At 36.2% G+C, this 22,795-nt stretch overlaps 1 protein-coding gene across 1 annotated transcript; it reads left to right on the top strand.

Moving 5' to 3' along the window:
• Positions 1-1,086: 1,086 nt before the first annotated feature.
• On the top strand, positions 1,087-15,815 carry IDO1 (indoleamine 2,3-dioxygenase 1). Its single transcript, XM_027598430.2, has 10 exons — positions 1,087-1,261; positions 5,202-5,297; positions 5,415-5,534; positions 8,526-8,644; positions 9,833-9,847; positions 11,572-11,671; positions 12,440-12,557; positions 13,576-13,627; positions 14,046-14,194; positions 15,215-15,815. Exons 1-10 carry the CDS (start codon positions 1,166-1,168, stop codon positions 15,529-15,531), a joined length of 1,182 nt encoding a protein of 393 aa, XP_027454231.1. The 5' UTR covers positions 1,087-1,165; the 3' UTR covers positions 15,532-15,815.
• Positions 15,816-22,795: the final 6,980 nt, after the last annotated feature.

Genomic DNA, 22,795 nt, shown 5'->3' with positions numbered 1-22,795 from the left:
GTAATCATTCATTTTGAAGATGCATAGCCAAGTGTTCTCTTTGCTGTATAATTTTGGTTTCAATTTCTCTTACTTTTATCATAAAGAGACCATATTCTTATAAAACTACATGTTAAAAACGAAAAACAACTCATGATGTAATAGGAAAGAATAATGTGATAACTATTCTAGAATGCAAAATCATGCACCAATAAAAGTGATTGCAAGTACTGATAAGCTGGATGACAGAACAGCATTCATATAATGTACTGAACACTAACTCCTGGTTTCTGCTTTGGTTCAGCTTTATTAAGATCAAACAATGCCTGTAAGGGAGCATAGAACTGCATGCACCCTCAAAAACTTTTACCAAATGCAATTTTAATTTGCATTTTGAAAGAAAGATTTTCAAGGTATTTAATCCTTTATTTAAACTTGTAACACATCACAAATTCTCCAAATGTGAAAGACTGTTGCCTCATCATCTGTCCTTAGCAGTCAAATATAGTAGAGATGCAGAAAAGTGTTCCTTAAAAGGACTCAGGAATAATAAGAAGACAGAACTGTTATCATTGTGAGCACAGATAAAAGACTGGGTAAGAAAATGGGGGTGTAGAGGGGTACAATCTTAATTCCTCATGTGCTTCCACTTTTTTTCTAGTTCAGAGTCATTGACTAATAGTTCAATGTACCACAGGTTGCATTTTATGGCTGCCGAAATAACACACTGATATTTCATAGAACCCTGGAGATTTTAAGGAAAGCCAATGACAGTGCTGACTAAATGATAGTTTAGGACTTGAGCCAGGTCAAATTCATTATCTTAATTCAAAGATTTAAAAGGTCCCATAAAACATGTTTTTTTCTGGTTACCTATTTTCATTGTTTTTGTGATTTCAGTTTCTTTCTGACTTCCCCAATGGGAGTAAACAGATGCTATTCCCACTGATAAACATTTCATAGGAACATAAGCTTTCAGTTTCTTCTTATGATGAATAGTGATGCTTTCATGGTTTCATTGTTTATCAAATTACAAAGAAAGAAAATGAAACTATTCCAAAAATGGAAGTCATTTCTTACCACCTACGTGATAAGTTTGTGGTCATTGGCTATGGCAAACCTTATAATGAATAGATGCTCTGAAACCCCATCAAACTGAGGAGGACCAAAGGAGGAAACTGCAAGGATGGCACATAATAGACTTCTTATGGAAAGTTCTCAGGAAATTTTTGAAAAATACCATATAGATGAAGAGGTGGGCTTCGCTCTGCCAAATCCACTGGTAAGATGGGGCACTAAGATATGGGCAAAAATGTTTTATTATCATTGTTTACCTGGACAAGTTTACTTCTATTGAACAAATGTAGTTCAGTAATTTTTACTAAACAAATGGATAAGGCAGTGCCAAAATTAGAGGCAGAGTTTTAAATAAATATTTCATACTTAAAAGTTTGCCTAGAAATTTAGTATTAAATGCACTTTTTAGCTACCTTATGCAGATAAGGAAAGTGATGAGATAAGGAAACTATAGAAGCATTTTGGTTTAATACAACTGCATTTTTGGAGGGCATTTTGAAAAAAACCAAAGTAATAAATGATCCATGAGTCAAAGGAACCCCCTTTCTTGGCTGATATACCTTAAATTGTATGAAGTGTATGTTACTGCTTTGATTAGGTTTTTGAGATGGTATATCAAGCAACTGTGTGTTGTATTAATACTGCTTGTTGTTACTAAGCATGAGTCAAGTGAGTCTAAGCTACCTTTTTTTCTTTTTACAAGCTTTGCCTTCAAATAGCAAGACATGTAGAGTAAATGTTTGCCTTTAAAACTACATTTTTCTAAGTTGTATTCCAAAGAATGCCATGAAAACCCTCTTATTATCTACTTCAATTATTAAATATTTATATAACAATTTATTAAGCAATTTACAAATATTCTTACTCCATCTTCACAACCATCCTAAAAGTTATCCTAAATTTTCCTGATGAGAAATTTAAGCCAGGCAGAATTTAGGTAATTACCCAAACTCACACAGCTAACAATGACAGGGATGGAATGTGAACCTGACTAGTCTGGCTCCAGAGTCCATGACCTTAAAATTATTATAATATGCTGCTTCTCTTAAGAGAAGAAGATATTGTGACGCTGGGTGGCTCAGTCGGTTAAGTGTCTGCCTTCGCCTCAGATCATGATCCCAGGGCTCTGTGATCGAGCCTCGCATTGGGCTCCCTGCTCAGCGGGGAGCCTGCTTCTCCCTCTGCCTGCCACTCTGCCTATCTGTGCTCTTTCTCTATCTCTCTGTCAAATAAATAAAATCTTAAAAAGAGAGAGAGAGAGAAGAAGATATCATAAGGCATTACTTCTTCCCTACCCCACTTTTGGGTTTAATAAGGTTCATGAAATTCCATATGATTTCTAGGAACCAGTTACATGTTGTGACAATTCTATATACAAGTATATATCTATTTATTATAGCTCAAACAAAGTCTGTATTCTAGAGGACATCTTTTATCTTAGAGAGCAAGAGACAATGAGCGAGGAAGGCGCAGAGGGAGAGAGAATCTCAAGCAGACTCCCCACTAAGCCCAGAGCCTGATGCAGGATTCGATCTCACTACGCAGAGATCATGACCTAAGCCAAAACCAAGGGCTGGACACTCAACTGACTGAGCCACCCAGGCACCCTTAGAGGGCATCTGTAAATGCAGCAAATATATTTTTAGTAGAGATCCAATTTAACTGTACTTAGAGATAACATTCTGTAAATACCTTATATAATACAGGCAAATCTAAAGCAAATTCTTCCTCCCAATCTAATTCTTCTCTTCAAATTATTAAGTTAATTTAATGTTATTGCTAAAAGTACCTAGTTTACCTTATATTGGCAAATCAGTAATACTCAGACTTGTTACTCCTCCATTCAAGCACACCAAAGTGCCAGAAGAAGATGGTTTTGAAAATATACTTATCAGTGGTACAAGAACAAAAATCTTTTCCAGAAACTGTGAAACCTCGTATCATTTTTCCCCCACAGTAAGTTCTCTTAAAAATTAAGACATTATGATAGTTACAGAGACCTCTAGAATACATCCCAAGGGGTAAAGCAAAACCCTCAAACCAAAGCAAAACAAAACCGTTCCCGAACTACTTAAAAAACAATGTTGCTACTTAAGATGCTTAGGAAGTTAGATCATGTCCTGAAACAAAAATAAATTAGGGCCTACTTTTATTTCTTCACTGAAGATCTTTCCTGGAAATTATAAACTCAAAAATATCCATTTCACCTCTTATAATCTATCAGCTTTTAATTCCAAAGGAAAATAATGTGTCTTCCAGTTCCACATAGATACAAAATACATTCTCTAATCTAACAGAAGTTGAATGACCCTCTGTGTTATTCTTCATTGATTCATATTATACCATTTAAACACTCTCCAAACCAGAAGTGTATATATATTTTTTAAAGATTTTTTTTTAAAGATTTTATTTACTTATTTGACAGAGAGAGAGATAGCGAGAGCAGGAACACAAGCAGGGGGAGTGGGAGAGGGAGAAGCAGGCTTCTCCTGCAGAGCAGGGAGCCTGATGTGGGGCTGGATCCCAGGACCCGGGGATCATGACCCGAGCCGAAGGCAGATGCTTAACGACTGAGCCACCCAGGCGCCCAAAGATTTTATTTATTTATTTACTTACTTATTTGAGAGAGAGAAAGAGACATAAGCAGGGGTAGCGGCAGGCAGAGGGAAAAGCAGGCTCCTCGCTGAGCAGGGAGCCCGATGCGGGACTCAATCCCAGACCCTGGGATCCTGACCTGAGCTGAAGGCAGACGCTTAACCGACTGAGCCACCCAGGCGTCCCTGAACTAGAAGTATATTACTGATTGAATTTTACATCTGTCAAATAGGTTATCATGATATATAACAACAACAAAAATTCCATTATTTGGGGAAAATAGTAACAACCAAAAATTCAGTTGTGCTACATAGTAAAACACACAACAAAAAAAAGATACATGTATTACTAAAAACACTAGATGATATAGCATTTGTGTAGTTAGGGAGAAAAATTCGGAGAAACAAGAAAGGTGACTATCTAGTGCTTGGATCTTTCATTGTTAAACATCTGCCCTAACGGACAAAGCCTGGCTGATTATATGCAGCAGGTGAAAATGTTTGAATTTTATGTTACATTTTTGTCTTATAGCTTACTTATAATATTAGCTTCATTTTGTAGCTTAAAACTTCACCCACGTTGGTGTGAGTTGATCTCTCTATTTTTGCTATGTCTCCGTAGTTCAGTATGGATGACCTGAAGGACATGTCTGGAAACAGCTTAATGAAGGAGGCATATGGCAAGTTGTTCAGAGATCTGAATCTCATTTCAGGATGTTGTCTAGGTCTTTTGTTTGCATGTTTTCCCTTGAGATCAAAATATAAATATAATAAAATCCAAGGAGACACTTTTGTTTGGCTTTTATTTGCACTTACTGGGTGAAATATAAGTCTATAGTACCAAAGCAAGCAATCAATATGTAAATATACAGTATCTCCTACATGTCCAGTACTGTCCCAGGTTCTGTAAGAAATATAAAATTAAAAGCATGATAAAATCCTTGCCATCACGTAGTGAGATTTTAAAAGAGCTTTTTCAAAGGTGGAAACAAACGTTCATTCACAACAAACTATATATTCAAAACAACTTCATAAACTGAGCTTTATTTTCCTTATTTATGAAATGGAGATAACAATCAACATTTTAGGTCATTATAATATTTAAATATTTATTGAGCAAAATGCCTAGTCTGTTGCTGACATCTAATAAATCTCATTTTTTTCCATTCAAAAAAACTTAAAATTTAGCCAGGAAAAAAATAAATAGCAGATAACAATAAATTACTTAACAATGTAAAGGTATAATGCATAGGATGCATAATTGGGGTTGTAAGTGTAGCCTGGAATAATCAGGATGATTTTAATGGAACTTTTGAGGTGACCTGTGAAAAAGAGGCAGCAGGTAAGAGTGTTTGAGGAGAAGAAAAGAAGGTCACGAGCCCTGGGTGTGCAGGTGGTAATGCAGGGACCGTAGTTACTGGACAGGTAAGTGTGTGACAGGACAGCGTTGCACAGAACTGATCTAGAGGCAAAGTAGACTATCAGTCAGAAGCAAAACTGCTTTGTAAAAATTTTCGCTACTAAATAAAAGTCCCATTTCTTTTTTTCAAGGAGGAGCTACCTCCGCCTTATGATGAATGGGTTTCCATCGCTAAAAATCTGCCTGAACTGATTGAGAAAAATGAACTACGTAAAAAAGTTGACCAGGTTTGGAAAAGCATTACATTCATCTTCCTCTATTATAGCTTCTTAACATTTTTACCTTGGCTTTGAAGCTGTGCTGTCACCTGTATTGATTTGAGTCAACCTCTCTTTTATTCTCAGTTAAAAAATCACAGTATTGATGCCCTCAGAGATCACAAGTCGCAGCGCCTTGCCCATCTGGCCCTGGGGTATATCACCATGGCATACGTGTGGAATCAAGGTGATGGAGATGTTCGAAAGGTTTGAAGATTTTTTGGTATTTCTTAGGCTACATGACAATTTACATCCAATTTAATGTAAAAAACATTCTAAAAGTATTATAACTAGATTTTGTGATGCTTGGGTAACAAAAAAATTAAAAGGAAAACAATCATTCACTGATTTAACATGCCAACTGCTGTCATTGTTGGATTTTTAATCTCTTATTTATGTAACACCCTTGTTCCAGCCTGTGTATATAGATGTATGTTCTGTGTCTTTCACTGAAATTTACTGTAAGCATTTCTTAGTTATTACACAATCCTTTTAGTCATCATTTGAAATCACTTTATAGTTTTTCATTGAGTTCCTGAACTTTATTTATTCAATCCTCTATTGATAAATACTGTACTTGTTTTTAATATTTTACCATTGTAAATAACATGATAATCAACATATTTGCATATGAAACATTTTCTCTATTTATGAGTTGTGGGAGATATGAACATATTATGGCTTTTCTTAGTGTTAAAATGCTATCTTACATCTGTCAACTTGGAAGAACATATGGGTTTCACTCTATTCTCATCAACAGTAGATAACTTTAGATTTAAAATACTATTTTAAATCTTGTATTTTATTTGGCAACCCTAATTACAAGAAACCAATACAGACTGTAATACCAACTCTTTAAACCACAAAGAGATAAAATAGATTCCAGAAGCATCTTCTGTCATTTAGGGAATATTTTTCCCCTTTTTGACAAAGGGGAAAATTAAATTAAATTAAATTAAATTAAATTAAATTAAATTAAAAATTTATCTTGTTTTTCTTTCCACATCCTGTTTAAATATACAACACATATTGTCCACCTATGTGATGTGCATCCCCTGATATGGAAACAAAAGGAAAAAGTTGCTCTGCATAATCATGGGAACATCTTATACTTTTTTATAATTATCAAACTATCACGTCTAGAATTTTGATTACACAAAAAGGTATAAGATAGCCGGACAACCTAAGCACAAAGCCTCACTAGACTTGCTAGAATCTGAGTCTAGCTAAATGTGTAGGCATTGTATAGAAAAATCATCAATAACAAAGGGCAGCATGTGCTAGGTGCAGAAGCATGAGAGAGTTGAGAGTAGCATGAGAGTAGTTGGTATAATAATGAAATACTTCAAAGATGTGGAACCTGAACTATTTTTTGAAAGATTGGTAGAGCTTATCTAAAGAGGAGAGGAGCAGAAAAGGGAAAGGACCAGCAAAAAATAATATGGAGATCAAAATGTACATGGGATAATCAAAAGACAATAAATTTATGCAAGTGGAGATCAGAATTATAAAAGAAAACACGAGTATATATTTTTAATTTATCTAGTTTTTGTATACCACATTATTCCAAAAAGGATTTTAGAAGCCAGCAACAAATATATTTAAGTGAGGAAATTGTAGGAAAGAAAAATAAATGGATAAAAAATAAGATACATCAATATAAGGCACAATTTGCTTCAGACTGGGCTAGAAACTAGCATCTGAGTTTCTTAGTTACTGCATGTTTCTAATAAAGATGTGTTTGAATATCTCTTTTCTTTTTCCCAAGTCATTTTAAATTAACTTTTTAATTAAGCAAACTTTCTTTTGTTTCCCTTTGATCTTTTCTTTAAATCAGAAAAAGGCAAAAATTTCCTTTTGAAACGTGTAAATCATTTGCAAACCAAAATATTTCAATTCCCAGAGGCACAAGCTCTGCAAAGGGAAGCACATATCCAAGTGTTACTTTGATAGCCAATGTTTCTCCTTCTAACATTTTGTTCTCTTTGTTAAACCATCTTTGTTAAACCAGATGTATTAAGTTAATACAAAGCCACTTAGGTTATAGCTCCCATGATTTTTGCAGAACCGTGGAGTGGGCCACATCGTCATACCACCTCTACCACTGCAGTCCCACTGCCCACTACTCCAGATGAGCTACACATCCCTGTCCTTTGCCTGGTTAGATACACATATTCCAACCATTGGCTTCTAATGACAAGGGTAACCTTAATTATTACATGGGACCATCTAGTTATAAACCAAATGATAGTTAGATGAGGAAGTCAGGCAGATAAAGAATAAATGGTCAGCATTATGACTAATAGAGCAGTTGGAAAACATGGCTTGCATGTGTGGCAACAATGGGCCTGCTAGGTAAGCATTTACCCTTCAGGATTGCCCAGGGAGATAGGAGCCTTTTAGGGTGTGGCCAGATAAGGAGCAGAATCCTGAGTAATAGGCTCAGGAAAAAAAGGAGTTGAATACAAAGTTTGCTGAGCTGCAGTCCCACTCCCACAATCAACAATTAGATAAGCCTCTATACCTCCTCTGAGGAAAGGTGAGTGAAAGAGCCAAGAGTGTCACTCCAATTGATATAATCTGCATGGAAATAGAAAGGCTAAAGGAGATCCTGCTGACCCAAGTAAGTCTTCAAGGATGAGCGCCAACGTCACTCTATGGCAAGGTTTTCTAAAAAATCATCCAGGAGAGTTTCTGTCAGCACTCTGCTCCAAGTATGTATCATATCCCAAAATCTTAATTACAAGTGACTTTGAATTTCTTGGAGACAACTGATTTTATCCTTGTATTGCCTGTAGATAAAGAGCTTCTTGCATAGTTGCCTAACAAATATTCATGGGATGGATGCACGAATAAATAAATGACTGCAAATAACTCCCAGGCCATTAGAAAGTCAAGGATGCATCCTTTGTTCCTCGTACCCTCTACCTCCTTTTGCTCTCTCTCTGACTAGATTATGTCCACATCAACCTACGTCTAAAACATAAACATTTAATAATTACCAGGACTAAGTTATGAAATGAGGAAGAGAAAATTACGATTGTTTGGTTTCAGAGTGCGGTTATGTAGAACAGCTCATGTTTTAGCACTAATAGAGCAGTTGGAATGGTAGCAGAAGAAATAACAGGAAGGTAGCAGGAAGCAGAAGGAAAGGGAAGACACTTCAAAGGTTAATACTAAATTTTGTGTTTTCATTAGGTCCTGCCAGAGAATATTGCTGTTCCTTACTGTAAACTCTCTAAGAAGCTGGGTCTGCCTCCTATTCTGGTTTATGCAGACTGTGTCTTGGCAAACTGGAAGAAAAAGGATCCCAGTGGGTATGTGAACTATGATTATAACAGGAACTAAAGAAGTGCATCCTACTTGCATCAATAAGGCATTAGTCATTGGTTTAATTTTTGGCAGAACAGCTTTCTTCTCTTTTTGGGGGTATGATTTCTTTTGATGGCATATCTATAACTACAAATATATAAGAGAAAGGTGTGTAATTATCATACAATGAAATGCACCATCTTAACTGTTCAGTTTGGTGATTTTGACTGTTCTATATACATGGATAGCCCTAAGCAAGATACAGAATATCACCTCTGTGGCTCTTTCCATTCAATTTTCTCCTGTACCTCCAGGTAAAGATATTCTGATTTGTCACATTAAAAATTAATTTTTTTCTGCTATTGGATTTCATATTAATGAGATTATAGAGTATGTACTCTTTTGTGTCTGGCTTTCCTTATTAACATGTTTTGGTGTTTCTACAAATTTAATTTTTAACTATCCAGTTGAGTTAAAGGGTTGACACATTTTTAGCAGTAGAGATGGCAATGCCTGGGCCTTTGGTGCCACCTGCTGAGGATCTAGGCCCCTCCTCTCCTTTAAGCAATGCGATCTGTTACAATAACGGGACCAGAGACTTGTGGTGCCCCAGGGCTTTGAGTGTGTATCTGCAGAGAAGTACTATAGACGGGGAACCATAAAACGAAAGGATTTGGTCTAGAAAAGAATGGGAAGTTACCAGAGAGGGAGACAAACCGTGAGAGACTCTTAACTATAGGAAACAAACAGGGTTACTGGAGGGGAGGGGCATGGGGGGGATGGGGTAACTGGTGATGAGCATTAAGGAGGGCACTTGATGCAATGAGTACTTGCTACTATATGCAACTGATGAATTATTGAAATCTACATCTGAAATTAATGATGTGCTATATGTTGGCTAATTGAATTTAAATTTAAAAAATAGTTAGTAACAACTAGTTTGGACTAACATGTGTGTTCCTTGAATATTTAATTTTTTTTACTTACAAAGCCCTAAGTTAAGTGTTTGCAATGCTTAGTTGATATTAAAAAAAAAACACACACATATATATTTTTTCTTTTTTGTGTATATCTTAACTTTGATAGGTAAGTAGCATTAGATCGAATAAGAATAACTCAAAGCCATTTGATTTTTAAATTGATTTTCTTTTTCTCTTCCAATTGATCCATTGTTTCACGGCTGCTTTCACAAGGCCTATGACTTACGAGTAAGTATTTGATTCTTATTTTATTATAAGAATTGTTATTCAAAGTGAGTATAGGTTTACCAATACCCTCCAAATGTACTTTTTTAAAAGACCAATTGAATTCAAGCAAAAAATAACTCAAATAATTGTTTAAAGAGCAAATAATCCCAATCCTTAATTAGATCTATGACTGTGATAGAACTGTGTCTGCTTAATATTATAGCTATAGATATATACAAAAATAGCACTTGCATATATAAAAATGTAATTAATAAGCATAAATGCAAAATGCACATACATCTGTGTGTCTTTGACTTAATGACCGCAGTGGCCAGATACATAAACCTGTTCTTTTTGACCCAATCCTTACCATTTTTAATCTATGTACTGAGCGGAGGCTGGGAGCTAGTGAAACAAAGGTAAATATCCTAGGAATAATCCTGCCCTGGTGAGGAAAGCAGATATAGGAAATTTATGTAAATTGTTTTATGATTAAGAGGAGAGTAAGAGGATAAAGGGCTGTGAACTCTAACTAAATAAAAGGGATGAAGAAGGAATCCCTGTAACAAGTTCTTTAAGCTGAGTTCTGAAGAGTGAGTAGGAAAGAATTAAATGAGCATTCATAGTGGAAGAAACAGCAAGAGTGAGGGCCTCAAAGTGAGGAAAATTTTGATGCATTATCGGAACTCAAGGAAGGCTAGTGTTGCTCATAAGTAGTGACTGACAGACGTAGTGTGGAAAAGGGATGAAAAAATAAAGTTAGCAAAAAGATTATGTAGGACTTTTGACTATGATTAGGGGTTTAAATAGTATCTTAAAATCAATGAAAATCTATGGAAGGTTTTTAAATGGGAGGATGATATCATCAGTCTCATTTTACAGATGAGAACTCTGAGGCAGAAACAAGTTGCAGAAATGGACTGGCTTCAGAGACAGTGAATTTAACCAACATGAATTTCATAGATCTACAGATATTGAGACCTTGTTTGCATTAGTGCAAAACTTCAATAAAAAAGAAAATAGGGGGCACCTGGGTGGCTCAGATGGTTACATGTCTGATTCTTGGTTTCAGCTCAGGTTATGATCTCGTGGGTCGTGGGATAGTGCCCCTCATAGAGCTCCGCACTCAGGGCAGAGTCTGCTTGAGATTTTTTCTCTCCCTCTGTCCCTACCACTGCTTGTGCTCTATCTTTCTATCTCTCTTTCTCTCAAATAAATAAGTCTTTAAAAAATAAATAAATAAATAGTCTTTTTAAAAAAAAGAAAGAAATAGGGTCTAATCAGTTATTTGCATTTCTCGATTTCTTTGTAAAGCAGGTAAATTGAATCAGGTTCACAGATAAAAATATGGATATAAATATATTTATTTAGTAGCAAAAAGACTACTTAAAATTATATTTCACAAATGTCTCTGTAAGCATTGAATATGTATAAATATATAAATACGGTAATATACATACATCTGAAAAATTAATGAGAGAATAGAAACAGAGATAGTCTTGGAATTTCTAGTCCCAAATTCTAAAATGGAATTTCAAGTCCCAACTTAATCTACTATTAGATCTTAGACAAGGGACCTAACCCTCATATCCCCAAAAATGTAACATAGATAGTAAAACCTATCATACTTCTCTCACAAGATTTTTTTTAAATTAAAATGGAATAAAAATACTTGAAAACTGCAAAGCACTCAAATATACCAGTATTTTTGCTAAATTCTTGAATTCCTTGACTTATTTTCTTAGGAACATGGACATTCTGTTCTCGTTTCCTGGTGGAGACTGCAGTAAAGGATTTTTCCTGGTTTCACTGTTGGTGGAGCTAGCAGCTGCTTCTGCAATCAAAGTAAGTCCATCCCAAATAGCAAATTTTTATCTCCATTTGCATAAGCAGAGCGATCACTTAGTAACTGAACTATATTATGCATGAAATAACTTTATCTTGACTAAATACAGCATTCAATTAGTTAATTGGATATAAGGGATCATCTGGTAGAAATACTTTATTTATTTTTGTGTATCACCTAAAATATAAAACATAAGACCTATTTATTTATTTATTTATTTATTTATTTATTTATTTATTTGTTTTAGAGAGAGAGAGAGCACAAGTGGGGAGGGGCAGAGGGAGAGAAAGAATCTTAAGCAGGCTCCACGCCCAGCAACGTGGAGCCCGATGTGGGGTTGGATCTCTTGATGCTGAGATCATGACCTGAGCTGAAATCCAGATTTGGACACTTAACCGACTGAGCCACCCAGGTGCCCCAAGATCCATATATTTAGAATTAAATTTAATACCTTAATAGGAGAGATGCATTTTTAATGCAATTTGGCATTGAAACTAGATCACAGAGTGACATGAATCTAATGGTTTTGACTATTAGAAATAGAACTGAGACTATATAAAACTAAATGATAAATAAATAAATAAAAATAAATCCAAGCTTAATTAAATATACGGAAATTAGTTAAACAATAAAAGGGTTCTCAGCCCAAAAATGAAGTGGAAATCCAACATTTAATTTGGGGATTAAGAATTGGGAGAATTTTATTCTATGCCAATATTTAGTGCTAGGAAACCTTACATGTTCATCTTTTTTTTTTTTTCTTTAAGGTAATTCCTGATTTATTCAAGGCAGTTAAAAATGAGGACCGGGATACTTTGCAAAAAGCACTGTGTTATATAGCTTCTTGCCTGCGCCAAGCCCGTGAAGAGTTTGAACAAATTAATGGTAAATATTGTATGCATGAAAACATTCAAGGCTCGCAGTCACGTGCTTCTGATTTTCTGAGACTAGAGTTGTTGAGAAAATGGAAGAAAAACACTCTCACTTAGTGGTATGTTTTCCCTTTATCTCACTAAATAACTATATTTTCCCGTGGTAGGTTTTATTATGTGCATTTTATGGATAAGCTAATCTAATGGAGAGATAAGATAAGTGGCCCAAGGTTACACAGGTAGTAAATTGTGAAGCCCGGCCTCCTTAACTCTAAATAATGTCATTGCCTCCCACTGAAACCATGGAGAAACTTGTGGAAGGTTCAGGCTGTTTTAAGTTCTGAAATACTTAGCTTCTGCTTTATAGGAACTCCCTGCAAATTCTGCTTTTTCACAAGATAAGTAAGAAACAACATAGAAAAACCACTGAGCTCAGAAGTTATTTCAAAATTAACAGCTAAAAAACAGCAATAACTAAAAAGTACATAAACAAGGATTTACAAAAAAAAAAAAAAAGTGTGCCCTGCTGGACAGCCTTAACAATATGTGATTGTGTTACTGCTGATTGGTCCTTGGCAAAAAGATTGACCTTTAAATCAGAAAAGTTAGTAACCTTTGGGGAGGGAGACCCAGGGATGGTGTCCATAGGGCTCCTGAGGCTCTTATTTCTGTTTTTCATTTTGTGTAGGTTTGTTTCTTTATGTAAGTAGTTTATCTGTTCTATCAGTAAGCATATGAAATAGCTTTAAAGAAACGTTGACAGTTTAATTGGTCTCCTGAGGAGGAGTCAGTTGGGCCTGACTGTGTGTTAGGCTGTGTGTCACCCCTACGGTAGACCCTGTTCAGTGAACAGGGGGCTCCCCTCAAAAAGGTCATGTGAGTGAGAGCTTGTAGTTAGGGACTTCTTCTGCACCAGCTGACATAATGCCTTTCCTGCAGCCTAAACCGAAACCCACTATCAATTGTTTACAATATCTTGATCTCCTCTGAAAGTCTGATAACTGCTTAAACACACCTCATCTTTTTTACAGAATATGTGGACCCCAGCACATTTTTCAATGTTCTTCGCATATACTTGTCCGGGTATGTAATCTCATGCTTGAATTTGTTTTCTCTTAAAGAATTAACATAAAGAACACATCAAATTCCCACTGATGGTCCCCACTATCCATCGGGTTTAGGAAATAACTCCTATCATAAAATATATTTTGCAGAGAAAGAATAGACTGTTATGGACAGGAAAGGTAGTCATTTAGAAAAAAAAAAAGGAATGATCTTTGCTAGTGCAAAGGTAAAGTTCCATTTATAGAATACTTATGCCAGACTTGTTCAGAACCATGTTATTTGTCACTCTCAAACATGAATATGAGTGGAAGGAGAGTGTAGAAGAATAATGAAGTTGATCTCATATCACTTTCAATTCATCCTCTATTATAAGATTTTATACCTGAAAATTTGGCAATTATCCAAATAGTGATTATTTTTTTCCTTCCTGGCCTAGCTGGAAAGGCAACTCCCAACTGCCAGAGGGTCTGAAGTATGAAGGTTTCTGGGACACTCCAAAGCAGTTTGCGGGGGGCAGTGCAGCCCAAAGTAGCATCTTTCAGTGCTTCGATGTTCTGCTGGGCATCCAGCAGAGCTGTGGTAAAGGTGAGTGGACAATGACAAATAATAATCATCTCATATGTTAATACAATAGTGTTTTAATATCTAAAAAGTAACTTCTCATCAGCATCTCATCTGAGCTTATTTGATACTTTTAGAAGAATTAGTAAGGCAAGACTATATTGTCATCATCCCATTTCACAGACAACCAAGCAGGAACTTCTAAGTTTCTTTAGAGGCTAAGTGATGCGCTCCTTATTAACCAGCTAGAAAGCAGTGAAATCCGAACCAAAACCCAAGTTCATCACCCTCTCAGTCTTGACATTTGGGCATACATATAAGACCTGATTGACTGTGGGGAAGCCCATAGCACATGTTCTGAAAATGTACGATCAGATTCAGAAAGAGAAAGTCACCTGCAAATGGGATGGGACAGAAGTTGGGTAGAGACATGAGTGACAAGGGGAAGCTTGGCACTGCTCTTGATCAGCTTACTGCCCCAGCAGCTCAAACTGAAAGATGCACCAAAGGTAAAAGATGAACCACATTCATTATATTCCTTCTAGGGGTTTAGAGCAGGCAGAAGAAGCTCCAATAAGAACTTTGTACTTTTCTCTGTTTTCCTAAACTTGTACTTAATAGTCAAAGGAAAAATCATTGGCATAGGTGAAAATATCCTTTTTTTCTTAGTTAATTCATTTATTTAAAAATTGTCCCTTAAACTCTCTCAGACTCAGTGTCATGATTGGTCAAGTATAGATTATATACACCCTATCTATATCATCAGCTTTTTAGAAGGATCAACTACAGTAGGGAAGTGAGAAAGGACACACAAACGAAAAACTTTATTCTGAAAGAATGAGTTCAGCTCATTTGGTTTTCAGAATTAAGTATATATTACAATAGTTATCATTACTAATAGCAAGACCAATAGCATTCTCATTGCCTCATGCTGCAATGGTGATATGTGATCTCCTACCCACTCTGACCTCACTCTGCCCTTCTTACCTGGATTGGGGAATGCTTTGGCTTCCCTACTACCTAATCTCTCTCTTGTTCCTTCAGAATTTGCTGCCAGATTCCTCCAGGAAATGAGAAACTATATGCCACCGGCTCACCGGGAATTTCTTCTCTCATTAGAGTCAGGGCCCTCAGTCCGTAAATTTGTTCTTTCAAAAGGTGATGATAAGCTGCGGGCAGATTATAATGAGTGTGTGAAAGCTATGGTCTCCCTGAGAAACTATCATCTGCAGATGGTAACTAAGTACATTGTGATTCCTTCAAACCAGCAAGAAAATAAAGGAACTGGAGGCACTAGTGTCATGACTTTCCTGAAGAGTGTAAGAGGTACAACTGAGAACTTCCTGCTGAGAGATAATTAATGTAACTCAAACAAGGGCACATTTTGTCAAGACAAAGATGTATATATATATCAGTGTCACTGCTCATTATATCAGACCCATGAATTAATAATACACAACTCTTTAATAGTACTTATAAAAGATTTCAAAATCGAAAAAAAAAAGATTTCAAAATGCTTTTCCAGTATCTGTGTCTTCCTTGTATGAATATAATAAAAAGAAATTATATTAGATGTATTATAATCTATATTATGTAATTAGAATATAATGATGAATTCAATAAAAATTGATATGATATAATAAAATGTCTAAAATTTGCTTTATTCATAACTATAAATAAATACTTCTCCAGATGAGACCTAGTCTACACTGCTACCTTTTAGCATGGCTAATCGATTCCTGTACTTTCCCTACAGTAATATCACACTTGTTTATAACTACCTATGTACTTGTCTATATTCTCATTACACGATAAGCTTCATGATGTCAGGGATACTCTTATCATTTACTGACCCATGCCTCCCCCAACCTTAGAATATACTTTACAAATATCTGTTGAATGAATATATAAAAGATTGAGTGACCTCATGAATAAATTAATCTGGACTAACAAGAAGAGGTCACTTTTGAAATATAATTTCTCCTGGGAGGTCAGGCTTATCTGGCACTCACAGTCTGGCATGAATTTACTTAATAATGGAATCTAAGAATGCTGGAGAGGAGCTTAAAAATTATATGAGCCTGACTCATTTTAAAGATGACAAAGGTGAAGCTCAGAAGAGTGAAGTTGCTCACTTAGGGTCACACAGTTACTTATAAATTGGAGGAGAACTTAAGTCTGTCGACAACTCATCTTTTTCACTGGACTTGATATAGGTTCAAGAGGAAGGGAACTTGGGGAGGAGAAGGGGAGGAAATGAGATGTCTTGACAGAATCTCATGAGGTAGTAGAAAATGATTAGCTAGAGATTGGGTATGCTATTAAAGATGAGAAGAGAAAAAAGGCACAACAGTTACCTGAATGCAGAATTAGCAAGAACTTTCAATTTATCAAAAGCCCAGGTTGAGGAGATGGGTTGAGTGCACACAAGCAGAGTCAAGGAAGGAAATGTAGTCACATATTTCTAAGGGCAAACATCTAAAAACTATTTTAACATTATTTTTCAAATACACCCTAACCCAATGAAATAGATGAAATCTCCCCACTTATAGCAAAATTTCACTTGATTGTGGAGAAAATATACTAAATGTCAATGGTAATAGTTTTTAGGTGCATGGGACACATTTTCTTCTTTATTCTCCTGTCAGTGTTTCTGCAATAAGCATATATAAGTTTACAATGAAAAAAAGTATGGGGCCACCTGGGTAGCTCAGTCAATTAAGTGTCAGACCCATGATTTCAGTTCAGGTCATGATCTCTAGGTCATGAGATCGAGCCCCACATTGGGCTCCATGCTGTGCATGGTTCCTGCTTAAGATTCTCTCTCTCCTTCTGCCCTTCCCCACTCCCCGCTTACATGCAGGTGCAATGCGCACATGCTCTCTCTCTTCCTCTCTCTCAAACAAAAAGTATGCATGCATGCATGAATATATGCATGCAGACCAAATACATGTATGTAATTTTTAAGGGTTGGCTGGAAAGATCATCATGTCTTAGGACCTGATGCAGTTCAGAAAGCACTTAACTGAGAGGAGACTAACATGTGGGTTCCATTTTGCACATCTATCACTTTTGTGACCTCAGGCAAGTCACTTTGTATTTCTGTACAATGAGCATCATGATTCTTGCCCTGCTTCATTCACAAGGTTATTACTGAATGAAATATAGTGTTGAAATCTTAGGAAACTACAAAGTACTACCAGAATATAAGTAAGTAAATTGCTAAGGATCATTTATTGGCTCCAAGTTAAGATTTTTATCTGTCCTGTCTTCCACACTGATCACTCTGGCTTCACAACTACATACCTAAAAGGTACACACCAGGAATTTCTCCTCCAGAGTTGGTTTTACCTAATTAGTAATAAATCACCTTGACATGCAAAACATCTTTGATTCCCTCAGCCAGATGCTGCACCCACATCTTCTCTTTAAGAACATCACATATTTCAGGCCTGTAGGGATGAAAAGTAGGTAGAGGGAGGGAGAAGGAGGGGGCATTATCCCTAACACAGCACTGTTGTTAAATAGGTTATAGACAGACTGAAACCAGGTTTCAAGTTCTCCACAAAGAGGGTGGATGCTTGTTCCTCAGAGGTTATTCTCTTCTATCTGTCCAAATAATAGAAATCATGATTCTTGTTTTTCTTCTAACTCACTCATCTCTAGACTGGAAGATGTACAATAAAATACTGGATATGTTTCTAAAGAAGTCCTGGTATTCTTGCATCCATGTCATGTGGCCTCTGCTCATCCCAGTGAGTGCTCCTGGGGGAGGGGTCGTTGAGTTACTGGAAGATGAAGGTAGTCTACTATCATAAGAGAAGATTTTAGCTAGATTCAGTGGATTCTTAGTAACATGGGTTCCATTTGAATAGAATTAACAATAATTCCATCCCACTCTGTGTTAGTAAAATCAGAAGTGTATACCGGTATATTCCCCACACGTCGTTTTCCGTAAGTGAGGAAAACTTACCTAATAATAAGTATCTTTTTCATATCAAGGAAAAGTGTTCCTTTCACCCTTCCCTCTATAATTAACTTTTGCTCAATAAATGATTGAAGTTCCTTACATATAATCCATATCATGTTTTTTCTCACTCTAATATATTAGATATAATATTACATGATACAGAGGGAATTCATACACTCTGGACTCCTTATACCATTCTGTAAGAGTTAATGCATAGAGATGTACAGTTTTTATTGTGAGCCATGAGTTAAGATAGGAATTTATTCATTTCCACAGAATTGTCTAAAATAACAATAAACAATTGAGGGACGCCCTGGTAGCTCAGTTGGTTAAGCATCTGCCTTCAGCTTAGGTCATGATCCCAGGGTCCTGGGGTGGAGTCCCACACGGGCTCCTTGCTCAGCTGGGAGCCTGCTTCTCCCTCTGCCTGCTTCCCTGCTGCTCCCCCTGCTTGTACTCTCTCTCTCAGACAAATAAATAAATAAACAAATCTTTAAAAAAAATTGAAAAATTAGAAGTTCAAACAGATTAAAAATTTGGCATATAAACATGCACTTGGTCTCTAAGGTTCTTGCCAACTCTGAGATACAATGATCCATACAACACATGAATCCCTCTCCAATGCCTCTGACAATATAGAAAACTCCTATTTGGAGCTTACATATATCAATTCACTTAATTATTTCAATGAGCCAATGAGATAAGCACTAGCTACTTTTAAGGAAATTGAGACCCGGTGTAGTTCAGTGTCTTTTAAAAGCTACACAGCTAGTATATGGCAAAGTGAAAGATTAAACCCAGGCAAACTGACTCCAGAATTGTCAAACCACTACAGAATAAAAATTCCCCTAAAGGAAAAACTGTCTGTACATGGGAACTCTGCTCCTCTTGACCTTTGCAATAGAAGTATTGGGTACTTGACTGCATGGGTATTCCCTAAAATTTCCAACTCATGCATGAATTTTTTATTATGTTGTAGTAAGGAGAGTAGTGGAGGTAGGGTGGTATTTTTGTTCCCATTACTGCTATTTTGTCAGCCAGCCCTAGCTTTCTAAAATGGAAGTTCAGAGGCATATTCCTGACTTAGAAGTTGTCCTGGAGAGCTTTTTGTGGCTGTGGTTTTTTCCATTGGAACTGTAGCCATGGAAACTTAGCCTAATGGGAACTGAGCTTAATAGGAGCAAAACCAGTGTCTGGAAATATGTGTCCTGTATGGGAGAGAAGGTAGGAAATTTGAAAGTTGGAAATCTGCTTGGTAAAGGATCATTTGCTTGTGTCTACAGTGCTGAGTCCATTCACACTGGCTTTACAGTTGCAGTCAAAATAATAGACGAGAAAGTTGGAATGGGTACAAATAGTCCAACCTGAGGTGAAAATGCATTGCTAATTGGATCAGCCTTCTACTTTGGATCTTTATAACTATTTTGAAGATAGCAAGTACGTGTACTTAGTATAACTCAATACCATAAAAGCCATACGTGAAAAACCCACAGTGAATATCATTCACTTTTCCCCTAAAGTTAGGAACATGACAAGAATGTCCACTCTCACCACTGTTGTTTAACATAGTACTGGAAGTCCTAGCCTCAGCAATCAAACAAAAAGAAACAAAAGGCATCCGAATCAGCAAAAAAGTCAAACTTGCACTCTTCACAGATGACAACATACTCTATGTGAAAAACCCAAAAGACTCCACCCCAAAATTGCTAGAACTCATACAGCAATTCAGCAATGTGGCAGGATATAAAATCAATGCACAGAAACCACTTGCATTTCTATACACTAACAATGCAGCAGAAGAAAGAGAAATTAAGGAATTGATCCCATTTACAATTGCATCAAAAACTATAAGATACCTAGGAATAAACCTAACCAAAGAGGTAAAGAATTTCAACTCTGAAAATTATAGAACACTTATTAAAGAAATTGAGGAAGACACAAAGAAATGGAAAAACATTTCATGCTCATGAATTGGAAGAAAATATATTGTTAAAATGTCTATGCTATCCAGAGCAATCTACACATTTAATGCAATTCTTATCAAAATATCATCAACATTTTTCACAGAGCTGGAACAAATAATCCTAAAATTTGCACGGAACCAGAAAAGACTCCAAATAACCAGAGGAATGTTGAAAAAGAAAACCAAAGCTAGTGGCATCACAATTCTGGATGTTAGGCTATATTACAAAGCTGTCATCATCAAGACAGTATGATACTGGTGCAAAAACAGACACATAGATCAATGGAACAGAATAGAGAACACAAAATGGACCCTCAACTCCATGGTCAACTAATCTTCAACAAAGCAGGAAAGAACATCCAATGGAAAAAAGACCATCTCTTCAACAAATGGTGTTGGGAAAATTGGACAGCCACATGCAGAAGAATGAAACTGGACTATTTGCTCACACCATACACAAAAATAGACTCAAAATGGATGAATGACCTAAATGTGAGACAGGAATCAATCAAAATCCTAGAGGAGAACACAGAAAGCAACCTCTTTGACTTTGGTTGAAGCAACTTCTTGCTAGACACATCTTCAAAAGCAAGGGAAACAAAAGCAAAAATTAACTATTAGGACTTTAAGATAAAAAGCTTTTTCACAGCAAAGGAAACAGTTGACAAAACCAGAAGACCACCTATGGAATGGGAGAAGATAATTGCAAATGTCTTATCAGATAAAGGGGTAGCATCCAAAATCTATAAAGAACTTACCAAACTCAACACCCAACAAACAATCCAGTCGAGAAATGGGCAGAAGACATACAAATGGCCAACAGACACATGAAAAAATGCTCAACATCACTTGGCATCAGGGAAATACAACTCAAAACCACAATGAAATACCACCTCACACCAGTCAGAATGGCTAAAATTAACAAGTCAGGAAACAACAGGCGTTGGTGAGGATACGGAGAAAGGGGAAACTTCTTACACTCCTGATGGGAATGAAGCTGGTACAGCCACTCTGGAAAAAAGTATGGAGGTTCCTCAAAAAGTTGAAAATAGAGCTAACCTATGACCCAGAAATTACACTACTAGGTATTTACCCAAATAATACAAACATAGTGATCTAAAGGGGCACCTGCACCCCAATGTTTATAGCAGCAATGTTACAATAGCCAAACTGTGGAAAGAACCGAAATGTCCATTGGCAGATGAATGGATAAAGAAGATGTAGGATATATATACACAATGGAATATTACTCAGCCATCAAAAATGAAATCTTAACATTTACAACGATGTGGATGGAACTAGAAGGTATTATGCTAAGCAAAATCAGTCAATCAGAGAAAGATAATTATCATATGCTTTCACTCATATGTGGAATTTAAGAAACAAAACAGAGGATCATAGCAGACGGGAGGGAAAAATAAAATAAGATGAAATCAGAAAGGGAGACAAACCATAAGAGAATCTTAACTCTAGGAGACAAACTGAGGGTTGCTAGAGGGGAGGTGGGTGGGGGGGATGGGGTAACTGGGTGATGGGCATTAGGGAGGCCACTTGATGTAATGAGCACTGGGTGTTATATGCAACTGATGAATCACTAAACCCTACCTCTGAAACTAATAATACACTATATGTTAATTAATTGAATTTAAATTTAAAAAGAAATGTACTATAATAAAAAGAACAGATATGTAAAAAAGCAGAATGAAAACCTTTTCAAAAAGCAGTTTAAAACATCATGCACCAGGTTTTCACAAGAAAAATGTATCTTCATTTTCATTACATACTACCCTAGGAACTCACTTCTTAGGTAAAAGGTGAACATTAAAATGGCCTATTTTAGGCTAGCAACTTAACTGAAAATGACATTATAGAAAGCACTATACGTTATTTGATACTCATAATTACATTTGCCCTAGAAATTGTAACTCAGATTGCACATGGACTTGGATAACATTTGGTCCATGGGCTGTATGCTTTAGACGTTACTTATTCGGAGGACAGCTTTGACATTGACATAGTCAAAAATGATTAAATAAAGTAGTATTGGCAGATTATAAAATGCTAATTTTTTTTCTGAAGAAAGTGAAACCTGAGGTGTGTAGCCATAGTTGTGTTATCAGAATTGTACATTGTGAACCATTCCATCTTTTTTTAAAATTATTTACAGGTTAAAATCAATATGACTGAAAACTATAAATATGTTGGTAAATATGCTTTATTCAGAGAAGGGGTGAGCAAATTTTCTAAAGAAGTTCATATATTTACTGTTTGAAATGCAATTATTATTTATTATCCAAATGATGGAAAAGGTTTTCTCTCTCTTTTTTTTAAGATTTTATTTATTTGAGAGAGAGAATGAGAGATACAGAGCACGAGAGAGAAGAGGGTCAGAGGGAGAAGCAGGGAGCCCAATGCAGGACTCGATCCCAGGACTCCAGGATCATGACCTCAGCCGAAGGCAGTTGCTTAACCAACTGAGCCACCCAGGCACCCAAAGTTTTTCTCTTGTTCATAGAATGTGCTTACCTGCTGACAGTATCATAGGTATAGACTTGACAAATCCTATTTCAGGAAATAGGAATATACTTCCAGGTTCAGCTTATAAGATCTAAGACTCTAAAAAATTACCTATTATACAAGGTAGTGTAAATGCACTTTGATGGAAAATTACCCTGTGTTGGCTTTGAGGTTT

The sequence above is a fragment of the Zalophus californianus genome, chromosome 2, assembly GCF_009762305.2.
Source record: "Zalophus californianus isolate mZalCal1 chromosome 2, mZalCal1.pri.v2, whole genome shotgun sequence".
In the NCBI taxonomy this organism is placed as follows: Eukaryota; Metazoa; Chordata; class Mammalia; order Carnivora; family Otariidae; genus Zalophus; species Zalophus californianus.
This window is presented reverse-complemented; position numbering and strand designations above follow the sequence as displayed.